The sequence below is a fragment of the Alexandromys fortis genome, unplaced genomic scaffold (genome assembly GCF_014885135.2).
Source record: "Alexandromys fortis isolate MF-2015 unplaced genomic scaffold, M_Fortis_MF-2015_v1.1 scaffold_48, whole genome shotgun sequence".
Lineage (NCBI taxonomy): Eukaryota > Metazoa > Chordata > Mammalia > Rodentia > Cricetidae > Alexandromys > Alexandromys fortis.
This window is the reverse complement of record NW_026067947.1, coordinates 4750069-4762007: the sequence shown is the minus strand read 5'-3', so window position 1 is coordinate 4762007 and position 11939 is coordinate 4750069. Positions and strand designations below refer to the sequence as shown.

Below are 11939 nucleotides of genomic sequence, written 5' to 3'. Positions count from 1 at the left end.
CCTGTTTAAGGTGGATTGGCTCCCTGGAACTCACAAGAATTCCTTGGGTTTGTGAAAACAGAAGTTTTAGACACATAATGACTGTGGCATATTTTTGTACAATGAAAAGTATTTTTAAGACTATGGAAGGCAGCATAAGAGAGAAAGTTTATTTGAAATTTGTTTGGTGAGATAACCTGGGAAAACCTCCTAGCTATCAAACTGTCAGAAATTTTTGAGAAGGATAAGATTTTACTTGAGTTACTGATTAAAAAATGACAGAGAACTTACTTGGTTGGCACCCAGAACTACTCTTTTTTGGATCCTCCATGGTCGCTGAAGGTTGCACTTGACCTTTGCTGTTTAGCGCAGGGCCTGCCAGGCTCCAGAAGACCCTGTGGGCTAAGAAATCTGTAGGAAGACAGGCCTACCTTGACCTGAGCAGCTAGGCTGTGGATTCCAGAGATTCTGTCCACATCTGGAGATCTTTAGTTTAGGTGAAAGGCAGTTTATCCCAATGAGTCAGCACTCAGCAGTCAAAGCGAACTGCAGAAGGACGTTGTCCTGTGTGCCTGTTTGTCTTCTATCTTATTTAGAGGAAACAGAGAGCTATTGCTAGGAGCCAACCTATCTCTTTTTGTTATGAAAAGTTTTTTTAATTAATTTATTTATTTATTAAAGATTTCTGTCTCTTCCCCACCGCCGCCTCCCCTTTCCCTCCCCCTCCCCCAATCAAGTCCCCCTCCCTCGTCAGCCCAAAGAGCAATCAGGGTTCTCTGCCCTGTGGGAAGTCCAAGGACCACCCACCTCCATCCAGGTCTTGTAAGGTGAGCATCCAAACTGCCTAGGCTCCCATAAAGCCAATACGTGCAGTAGGATCAAAAACCCATTGCCATTGTTCTTGATGAGGTCTCAGTAGTCCTCATTGTCCGCTATGCTTAGCGAGACCAGTTTTAACCCAGGCTTTTTCAGACCCAGGCCAGCTGGCCTTGGTGTGTTCCCGATTGAACATCCCCATTGTCTCAGTGTGGGGGTGCACCCCTCACAGTCCTGAGTTATGAAAAGTTTTTAATAATTAAATATTTAAATATCACATTCCCCAGATCTCTGAGCAGTTGAGGGGTGTTTATTAGGTATAGGTACAGTATAGAATCTGTCTGGAAGGTTGGGTCTGAGCTTGACTGTACTGGCTCTTAACAGGTAAGATTTACACTCGTAAAAAGGCCGAAAGAAGAAAAAGAAACTGCTTGTAATATAAGGTTAATGACAAAATTGACAATAATAAAAAACAATTTAATATATTTTTAACAAACTTAAGAGTACATACCAGTTTAAAATATGAGACTTATGATTTTGTAGTCTGAAATGAGATGTAATAAACAATTATATATAGAAAGTGAAAAGGAATTAAGCAACATGGATGCTTTTGATGGACCCTATCAAAGGCATGACACTGTGCAAAACATATGTAACAGAGTTAACAAGAGGATTTTAGTGAAAACCTGGGGAAAAGGCAGGGTATACATAAGTAAAACTGGGAGCGCTTGGTCACCTGACCTGGCTCTCAGCCAAGATGGTGGTGAAGTCACCTATGTAATAAAGTTACCACTGGGGAACCTGGCAGGGAATACCTCAGTAAAGATGGTGGAATTTGGTCACCTGACCTGGCCCTCAGTCAAGATGGCGAAAAAGTCACCTGACCCCAATCAACATGGCGGCAACCACCTGTTGTATGAAAAAAGTCACAATTTTTGAGCTATAAGGATTTTAAGCTTAATAAGAGGGAACTAAAGGCGTGATCTGCCCTGTTGCTGAGCCGCCATGCCATACCATAAGCCACAGAGGGGGGCAAAAGGATGGAACCGAAAAAACTGCACCATGCCACAGCTGGAATTGAAAACCGGGCTGGAATTTAAAAAGCTGAGGAGCCGGTTGCTATCCAGAGCCAAAATCGTGAAAACCTGCGAAAACAGCGGCACCCAAGGCCTATCACAGAACATCTTCCAAGAAATAGGCGGGATGCAAATCAGCGTGAACACTCAGGACTCGTGGACAAGGACTGCGAGTGGAATGTTATAACCTAGCTGGATTTGGTCAGATGACCCAGAAACCAGAGAGGCCAGGGGCCCACTCTGAGCAGTGGTTACTGTTATGGTTTTCTGTCTCTTTAAAAGACAAGCCACGCCCACTCTCTCCCCCATCCGCTGAGGCAGGCTGATCTTCAGCTTCCGGCCCGAGCTCGCTCTCTTTCCCATCTTCCTCTCAGAGAGGCAGCTTCGCTTCTGCCTCTCTCCCTACTTCTCCACTTCCCCCCTTCTCTGTCTCTTTCTCCTCTTCTCTCTCTCTCTCTCTCTGCCCCCCTTCTCCCTTCCCCCTTCGTAACCCCCTAAATAAATATTCAACCTCACTCTGCAAGTGGTGTCTATCCATGTCTCTGTCTTCTGCCCCCCCCCCCATGTGTCTCCCTGCCTGGGACCAGCCACTGCTCAGGGACCAGCAGCCACTTCTGGCTGCTCCCAGGGCCCGCTGCCTGCTGCCATATGGCCCGCCACCGCTCTGGGACCGGCAGCCATCTCTGCCTGGGACTGGCTGCCTCCAGGGCCCATTGTCTGCCACCACATGGCCCACTACCGCCATTTGGGACCTACAGCATTTCTGCTGCCTACTGCCGCCATGGATTTTGAAGCATTTTTTAAAAAATATATAAAAGTTACAATGAGAGAAGAGAAAAAGAGAAGAAATGGGAAAAAAAGGATAAAGAAGCTGGAGGACCCTGGGTCCCCAGTTGAGTGCGCTGTATGAGGAGTGTGCAGTGCTAACACGTGGGCGGACTGACCCGGGAGTCAGTCCAAACACAATTCTGGTAAAGAAAAGAAGTGAGGAAGAAACATTGACGCTCATGACTTTGCCTACAATTGTAGGGGACTTCTAAACTGCTCTTGTCTAACAGATAAGGCTTATAACAAGATACCTCTGTTGTTTATTTGGTTAGATTACTGAATTATTTCTGAGGAGGTCTCTATGTGGCCAATGGTTCTTCACCATTCAGGGAAAATGAGTTTTTTAATTATTTAAAAACAAACACTAGGAGAATAATTTTCTTGGTGCTTTGGCCCAGCTTGGCAATGTCATTTTATCATCTGGACATGGAGACAGTTTCTGCAGATGGAAAGATGCTATTGAAAGGACATAAAAATTTGATGGCTGGAATCCTAGAAGGATGTCCAAAGGTTTTCAATAAAATATTCATGACAAAGGCATTGAAGAAAGAGATACATTTACCTTGGCATAATTTGGGCCTTTGGATATACACAGATTTTTTTGGGGGGTGGGGGTGGAAAACAGGTACTTTTTCACTTACCAAACCAATCCAAGTTTATATTTTGTCTCTTTGTCTCTGACTCTATCTGCCTCTCTGTCTGTCTCTCTGTCTCTGTCTCTGTCTCTGTCTCTCTCTCTCTCTCTCTCACACACACACACACCTCCACACTAAATGAGCTATGTTTGCTGTCATTTACTATTTAAATAGTTAATGATGAAATAAATTGGTACCAGGAATAGGGTGGTTTTCAGGAAAAAGCCCCCCATACAGTCATACAGAACAGTCTGTGGAAAGAGTGAAAAATCAAGCAAGCAGAAAATAATTTAAAATGGTCTCTGCCTTAGTCTTATCTTCTTTTTAATTTAATTTAATTTTTAAAAGAAAACAAACTATCTTTTTTTTTCATTTTACATACCAATACTAGTTCCCACTCCCGTCTGTCCTCCCATTCTGTCCACCTAATCCCCCACCACAATCCCCCATCCAGTCCTCAGAGAGGGTAAGGCATATTGCTTTGGGGAAGATAGTTTTATCTTCTATGGGTAAATAAATCCCTAAGAAACGAAACAACTCAATAAACCTTCAGTGAACAGGACTTTCTACTTCTGCACCACAAAGATGTATGCCACCACTGCCCAACTTAGGTAAAACCATTTTTAAGGGTCACCAAAATCAATGTTCTGAAGCTTTGTTGATAGGACTGGGTCCCAGATGAGCATGTAGCCAAATAATCTATTTCTTCTATTAACTGTGATGAGGAGTGTGCGTGTTCATCATCAAAGTCCAGTACAGAGAACAGGATAGAATGTATTGTTCCTTTAAGGTGTGTCTACTGGGGAAGGTAGTTAGTAAACTAAGTGACATTAGTATTGTATTGTTACCATTTCTTTCTTTTTTTTTGAGACCAAATTATGTAGAACAAAGTATTCTGGAGCTCACAGACATCCACCTGCGTCTGCCTCCTGGGTGCTTGGATTAAAGGTGTGCATCACCACACCTGGCTTACTGTCATTATTTCAATAGACAGACACGACAATGTACAGGGTGACACATACAAATGTGTGTACGAGAAGGCTTGGTCATCCTTGGGGGATCACGGGAAGCCGTTAAAAAGAAATGCCTCTTTCATTAAGCTCTGATCAGGGAGGCAAAGGGGAGGCTAAGACATAAAGGGCTTGGAGAGAAGACTGGAAGTTATGGAAGAAGTGGGGAAAGAGCGCCAGGAGGAAACCCGGGGATGAATCGCACAGAAACTGCTCGGGATCTGAAAAGCAGCTTGGGCATTATTCTAAGAGCAAAAACAAGAGGTAAAGGAGCTTCCCAGGGAGGAGTGGAGCTAGGAGGAAATCAGAGCCAAAACAGGCAGGAGGGTGAAAATCTGGATCAGAGGACTTGGATGCAGGGAGTAATAATGTTTTGCGTGGAAGAGTTGCAGGGAAGATAAACAGAGGAAGCTAACTCAGTTGGTTGTTATTCAGGATCTTAATACAACTCTGTGTGTCTCACATACACACACGCTCACACACACACACACACACATACACACGACATGGTCTCACTAGCTTCAAACTCAAGATCCTGTTACCTCAGTCTCTTGAGAGCTGCAATTACAGGCATGCTCTGTGGTGCTTGACCTAGAGTGTATTTTTTTTTTTAATTTTTATTTTACTTTATGATTTTTTAAAATTCTATTTTAAAAACAATCTTCTTTTACATACCAATCTAAGTGTCCCCCCCCCCCCCCTCCCCCCCCCCGCTTCCACCATCTCTTCCCCACCCTACCTCCCATCTATCCTTCAGAGAAGAGAAGATGAGGCCTCCCATGGGAAGTCAACAAAGTCTGTCATATCACCTGATGCAGGACCAATGCCCTCCTCTCTCTATCTAGGCTGAAAAAGGTATAAAAACCATCCTAAGTGAGATAACTCAATCCCAGAAAGACAAACACGGTATGTACTCTTGCATAAAAGGATATTTATATAAAGCAAAGAATAACCAGTCTATAGTCCACAACCCCAGAGAAGACAGGATATAAGGAGAACCCTACAAGAGACTGCTGTGGTCTGTACCCTGTCACTTGTATTTTAAATAAATGCTGATTGGCCAGTAGCCAGGCAAGAAGTATAGGCAGGGCAACCAGGCAGGAAGTAGAGACGGGGCAATGAGAATTATGGGAAGAGGGAAGTTTCAGTTTGCAGTTGTCACCCAGACACACAGGAAGCCAGATACAGAGCAAGTAAGATGTTACTGCCTCAGCGGAAAAAGGTAGCAAGCCACGTGGCTAACACAGACAAGTATTATCGGCTAATTATAAGTTATAAGAGTTAATAAGAAGCATGAGCCACTAGGCCAATCAGTTTATAATTAATGTAGACCTCTGTGTGTTTTCTTTGGGGTGAACAACTGCGAGACCGGGAGGGCCAGAAACCTCAGTCAACAAAAGACAGATATGGATCTCCCCAGAAGGGGAAGTAGAATGTATCTTTAACCATTATTGTTTATTGCTTTCTATCCTAGCATCTTTCTCTCTTTCCTTTTTCCTTTCCATCCTTCTTTCTCCTCTTCCCCTCTTTATTTGGGGATCAGAGGCTGGGGATCAAAACCAGGACCTTGAGCATGCTAGGCCAGTGTCCTACCCTGAGTTACACCCCCACCTTCAAGTAGCAATTTATTTAGTATAGTTTCCAAATCCTCCGAATAAGACCTTGGGAAGACATGCCAGACTTGTTCCATGGTCTGAACTTCCATCTCCTTCCTAACTATGTGGCATCATAAAGGAAACATATTGTGAAAAACATCCACTCGTTCAATAAACATCAAGAACCGCGTAGGTATTGTCGTTGTTCTACCAGTCTGGGACCTCACACCTTTGCTTTCACTCTCTTAATATTTTAGCCTTATACTACCTTAATATTCACCGACTAAAATGAGTTTAAAGACGCTTTCATGAACTCTCGAGTGATGAAAAGTGAGATGTACACAAGTCAACATCATCCCATACTCTGTAGGTCAAAGGCCATGGCAGAGCAGCCTTTGTTTGCTTTTGGGTTGGTATAATCCAACTGGGTTTATTGTATCACAAGTTCCTACTTCAGTACCCAGGTCCCTGGTAGCAGCATTAGTTAGCGTTTAGAGTTTGAGGCCACTCTGGTCTACAGAGCTAGTTCCAGGACAGGTTCTACAGCTGCTGAGAAATCCTGTCTCAAGAAACCAAACCAAATCAAACAAAAACTAAAAAACAAACAAACAACAACAACAATAACAACAAAAATCAAATAACTTCTGACACTATTATAAGCACAGTAAAATTTTTAATGATTTTTTTAAAAATAAACTATGCTACTTATTAAATACTCTTTACTAGTTATACATACTTAAGATACACTTTTAGGCTTAACATCTTACAAAGAAAAACATACATACATACATAATTCAAAAGTAATATCAAATAACACATATTTAAAGCTTTTAGTTTAAAAAAGGTAAAATGAGAGATGACATTTAAAAAGACGAGATAGTTATTTCATCTTGGTACTTGTCTCCTATTTTACTTCATTGTAATAATTTTTTTTGTCTTTGGATTATTCTTTTTTAAATGTATTTCTTTGCAAACAAAACGTACAACCACAAAAACATCGGCATTTTCCAATAAAAAAAAATGCGCTCAAGGACCCCTTAGGGGCTCTGAACAACGGACACGCTTTTTCAATGACACCACTGGCATGTCAACCCAGCGAAGCAAAACTGCACCCGATTCTCATATGTTCACACATGTAGTGACACACGAGTTTTCTGTTGAAGACTCAGGAGAATATTTCCAGTTTTGACCTGTGAAGAACAAAAATGAGAACAAAGCACCCTCTCATGTCTGAGAAATCTTGTCGGAGTTAGATGGCAGCAAGGTTATTAAGAAATGACCTAAGCGTTGACCTTGTATAACTCTTCAACTCACAGATAGAGCCGAAGTTGGCGTCTCTTTTAAAAGGCATGTGATGGCTGGGCGGTGGTGGCGCACGCCTTTAATCCCAGCACTTAGGAGGCAGAGGCACGTGGATCTCTGTGAGTTCAAGGCCAGCCTGGTCTACAAAAGGAGTTCCAGCACAGCCAAGGCAATACAGAGAAACCCTGTCTTGAAAAACCAAAACCAAAAAAACAAAAAAAACAAAAAAAAAAAAAGAGGCATGTGATGTGTGTGCATGGGGCGTGAGTACATACATGCATGTGTAGACTTTAAAAATGCCTGAAATGTCCTATCTAGATGGACTTCTCTTCTGCCTACACAGAGGTCTCCAAGTTCTGTCTCTTGGTCCACTAAAGCCCAGGTTCTATACTACCCAGATATTTATATCAGAGACAGAAAGAGGAAAGCAAACATTAAAAAAGCAGCAAGAAGCCAGGCAGTGGTGGTGCACGCCTCCCAGTACTTGGGAGGCAGAGGCAGGTGGATCTCTGTGAGTTTGAGCCCAGCCTGGGCTACAAGAGCTAGTTCCAGGCTCCAAAGCTACAGAAAAACCCTGTCTCTAAAAAACAAAAACAAAATCAAAAACAAAAAGGTAGCAAGAAACAAAACCAGAAGAATTACTTTGCTCTGTTCTATGACACAATTACTCCAGCAGTGAATTTCTGAACTTGATCATGAAACAATGTCCATTTTGGTTCATCAAACATATGGCATTCATTCTTTATGAGCAAATGCCAAATAATATTTACTATAATTCTACACCTTCACTGGCAACAGTGTTACAGATTCAGCTGGCATCAAACAGAAGAGCCTTGGGAGTGGACCTGGTTTTCATAAAGTCAAAGGCATTGTTGTATTTTGTATTCAAAGACTTCTCTGAAGACCAGACCAAAGGTTTTTAGATCTGGTAACCAGTGAAAAATCTAAATAGCGCTCTTGGGTTCAATGAATGTTCTGAACAGACAAAAAACAAGACTGGACTCGAAGCCAGTGCTGTATGTGTATATTCTGGCTCTGTCACCAAAACCTAGTTTGTGGGTATTTACTGCGCATCCCACGTGCCCACAGCCGGGGAAAAAACAAAATAAGTGTCACCAGCAGTGGTGAGGACACAAACAAGAGTGGAAATGAGAGCTGTGCATCCCAGGGTGGTTTCCCTGAGAACCAGGCTGTAGGCGAGAGGGGAGAGTGGCCGTAGCTCAGCATTCCAGCTCTGCCCCTGTGACTACCACAGCTGCGTCTACCCCTACTGCCTTTGTAGCACAGGTTCTCCGCTGTCTCCTCAGGACGAGCCATTTCTGCTGATACAGGGGCGGAGATAACCTGCTGGATTCTGATACGCGGGCTACTACATCGCATTAGTAAAAATAATGTTTATTACTTCTCACTTTCTGTCTGCTTTCTGTGTAGGAGGAAGAGGACTCAGGGTGTTTATTTTCAATTTCTTCCTCCCTGGGAAACAGGATTCATCTTACACAAACACGTGTTTTATAGAAATGTACTTCTATCAACTACGTCCCTTTTCCCTCCGTTACTTCACGGAGGTGATACAGGCCCCTCCTAGTTCCCTAGGCTGCCCGAGACTTCAAAAAGGTTGTTTATGTCAAAGTCATTTGAGATAAATAAAGCATTATGCAAAATGTCCCTACCCTGATAGCAACCTTAAGAGCAACTAGGGATTAAGTCAGATCCCTCTTGGGGATAGAATAAGAACTTCCTCTACTGTAGCTAGGTGATAGAATTGCAAAGCTTCTAAGCTTAGCGCTGGCTAACCACAGCGGAAAAAGAAAAAAAAAAAAAAGGTAGAGACCTGAGATTGGCAGGAATTTGAATTTTCTTGCCTGTGAAATCAACTGAAATATTTACTTTGACCACATTAACTCTGAAACTGGAGCTGGGTGTGGGGGCACACACCTGTCTATTCAGTACTTACTTGGAAGTGGAGGCAGGCAGGTTGTCTTAAAAATACAAAAGAAAACAAAGCAAGGGCTGGGGAGATAGTTCAGTGGGTAAGAGCACTTGTTGCTCTTGCAGAAGACCCACGCTCAGTGCCCAGCACCCGTGTCAGGAGGCTCACCACTTGTAATTCAAGCTCAAAGGGATTTAATGCCCTCCTGCTCTGGTATCCACAGGCACCTGCACTTACATGCCCGTACACAGACACAGACACACAGTTAAAAATACAATTAAAACAACAACAAGGAAAGCCCCCTCAAAAGCCTGAACTTGTCCTTTGATTTCTACCCACTGCGCAGAAGTTCGGTCAAGTGCTCTTGTCCGTGGAGAAATACAAAATCAGACCTCTTTGCTAAAGAGATCCCTTGGGCTTTCTCTCCGAGGCTTTTGTTGCATAGAAATGTCTCCTGATTGCGCCCTCCTTGGAGCGCAGCAATTCTTCTGGGATGCACTCTCAGACATACGCTTCATCTTGAAATGCTGCCCCAATTAGCTGGTCTGAAAGCCTCTTCCAGACACAGCGGTGCTGTAATTATCTCGTCTGGCTTTTTAGTCTCCTATGTGAAACCTTAGCACAGAGGCTGGTCTTTACCGAGGTCGCACGTTTTAAATGTGTTACAATGGAAACACAGAAGTCAGGGAAGTCTTAACGAGTCTGGAAAGAAATACATTACAATGGTGACAACCTTTTCCAGGGGTTGGTAGGATTACATCTAATCTAATCTTGACTGTGGTTCACTGACCTTTATTCTCTCCAAGTTTGTCTGTCTCATAACATATTATTATTATTTTAATTTTTAAAAGCTATTATTTTGTGCACACTGTGTGCCTATTGGCTGTGGAAGATAAAAGAGGGTGCTGGACCCCTAGAGCTGGAGTTACAGATGGTTGTGAGCCATTATGTGGGTACTAAAAATGAAATCCAGGTTCTCTGGAAAAGCATTCAGTGCCCCTGGAACTAGAATTCCAGACAGCCTTGAGCTGCCATGTGGATGCTGGGAATTGAACCTGGATCCTCAAGGAGAACAGTCAGTGCTCTTAACCACTGAGCCATCTCTCTAGCCCCCTATTGTTTTTTCTTTTCTTTTCTTTTTTTTTTTTTTTTTTTGGTTTTTCGAGACAGGGTTTCTTTGGAGCCTGTCCTGGAACTAGCTCTTGTAGACCAGGCTAGCCTCGAACTCACAGAAATCCACCTGCCTCTCCCTCCCAAGTGCTGGGATTAAAGGTGTGCGCCACCACTGCCCAGCTATCCCTATTGTTATTTTTAATATTACATTTCTTTATTTGTGGGTGTGAGTGTGGGCCCACATGAAGGTCAGGATAACTTGAGTCAATCCTCTTAGAATCCTCTCGATTCGAGGGAATCGGGAACACAGGCCATCAGGCATGGTGGCACATGCTGTTACCACTGAGCCATCCTGCCAGCCCCAACACACATTATTTCTTAATGGGGGTGAGAGAGCAAGTTGCATAGGAAGATTCTAAAGAATATCAGATAATTATCATCCTGCATACACTGACAGGGTCTCATATTTGAGGGCTAGGAAAAGTTCCCTTTTCTTTCTCAATCCAATGAGACAATGTTTTAAATTCATGATAATAACTTTTTTAAAAAAAAGATAAATAGTATTTAAAAATAATAAAGAAAAGCACATTCCCTTTTAGGGATAAACAACTCAAGCACAATGTAACCAGGCATTTGAACCTCAGCAGTCACAGAGCACCAGTAAATATGCCCACACACAAATATCCGGGCAGCGTATGATCCATGTCCTCAGTCACAGATGCCAGGCTGACTCAGAGCAAGGGGGGCACTCAGCTTATGGAGTTGGGGCCCATGTGGATGATGACGTGCTTCTCGTAAGCCCTTTTCATCGTTTTCTCAATCTGCTTCAGAAAGACCTGGGGGATCCGTCCACACAGCGTGTGCACTGTCTCCAAAAACTTCAGCTGGAGAGGGTAGTACATGGATTGGAACAGATTGTCTTGAAAGGGAAACTGAATGACAGAAGAAAGAAAGAGCCTGTGATTCAAGTGCTGATTAAAACCACAAATCCCTCTCAGTAAAACACACGACACAGTGCAAAGTGACGACGTTTTGACCCAGTGGCACAGCCCCATGGAATCATGTAACTCTCTGGCCTCTCAGTTCTGTTTTCTCTCTTTCTTTGAAGTCGGGCTTCCTCTAGCTGAGAATGACCTTGACTTTGGAATCCTTCCACCTCCATCTCTAGTGTGTTGGGATTAAGGCATATATCACAGTGCCTAGTTTTCCTGTACTGGAAAACAAACCAAAAAAGATGATTTACTTGTGTTTTCTAAGGCTCTTCAAGTTTGAAGACAATGTAACAATATCTACCACTAAGGGGAAGAATATATATATATCTATATATATATAATCACCCTTATTATATATATATTATATTTCATATATATATATATTCCCCCTGATTAGAATGCATACAAGTCTAAAGCAGATAGTCATTTTGAAATCTACTACAACAAACACTGAATTTATTATTTTCAAAAGATTTATTTGTTTTCACTTTATGTGTATGCATGCAAGTATGTGCACTATGTGTATGCCTAGCACCCACAGAGGTCAGAAGAGGGTACCAGATCTCCTGGAACTAGAATTATGCCACCATATTTGAACCTGGGTCCTCTGCAAGAGCAGCAAGTGCTCTTAGCCTATGAGCCATCTCTCCAGCCCATATATAT

General features: G+C 42.8%; 1 protein-coding gene across 1 annotated transcript in view; it reads right to left on the bottom strand.

Moving 5' to 3' along the window:
• Positions 1-9222: 9222 nt before the first annotated feature.
• Gxylt2 (glucoside xylosyltransferase 2) overlaps positions 9223-11939 on the bottom strand; it is a 94282-nt gene continuing 91565 nt past the window's right edge. The window contains exon 7 of the mRNA XM_050149342.1: positions 9223-11216. Coding sequence (XP_050005299.1) covers positions 11034-11216 — 183 coding nt within the window. The 3' untranslated portion in view covers positions 9223-11033. The remainder of the gene's footprint in view (positions 11217-11939) is intronic.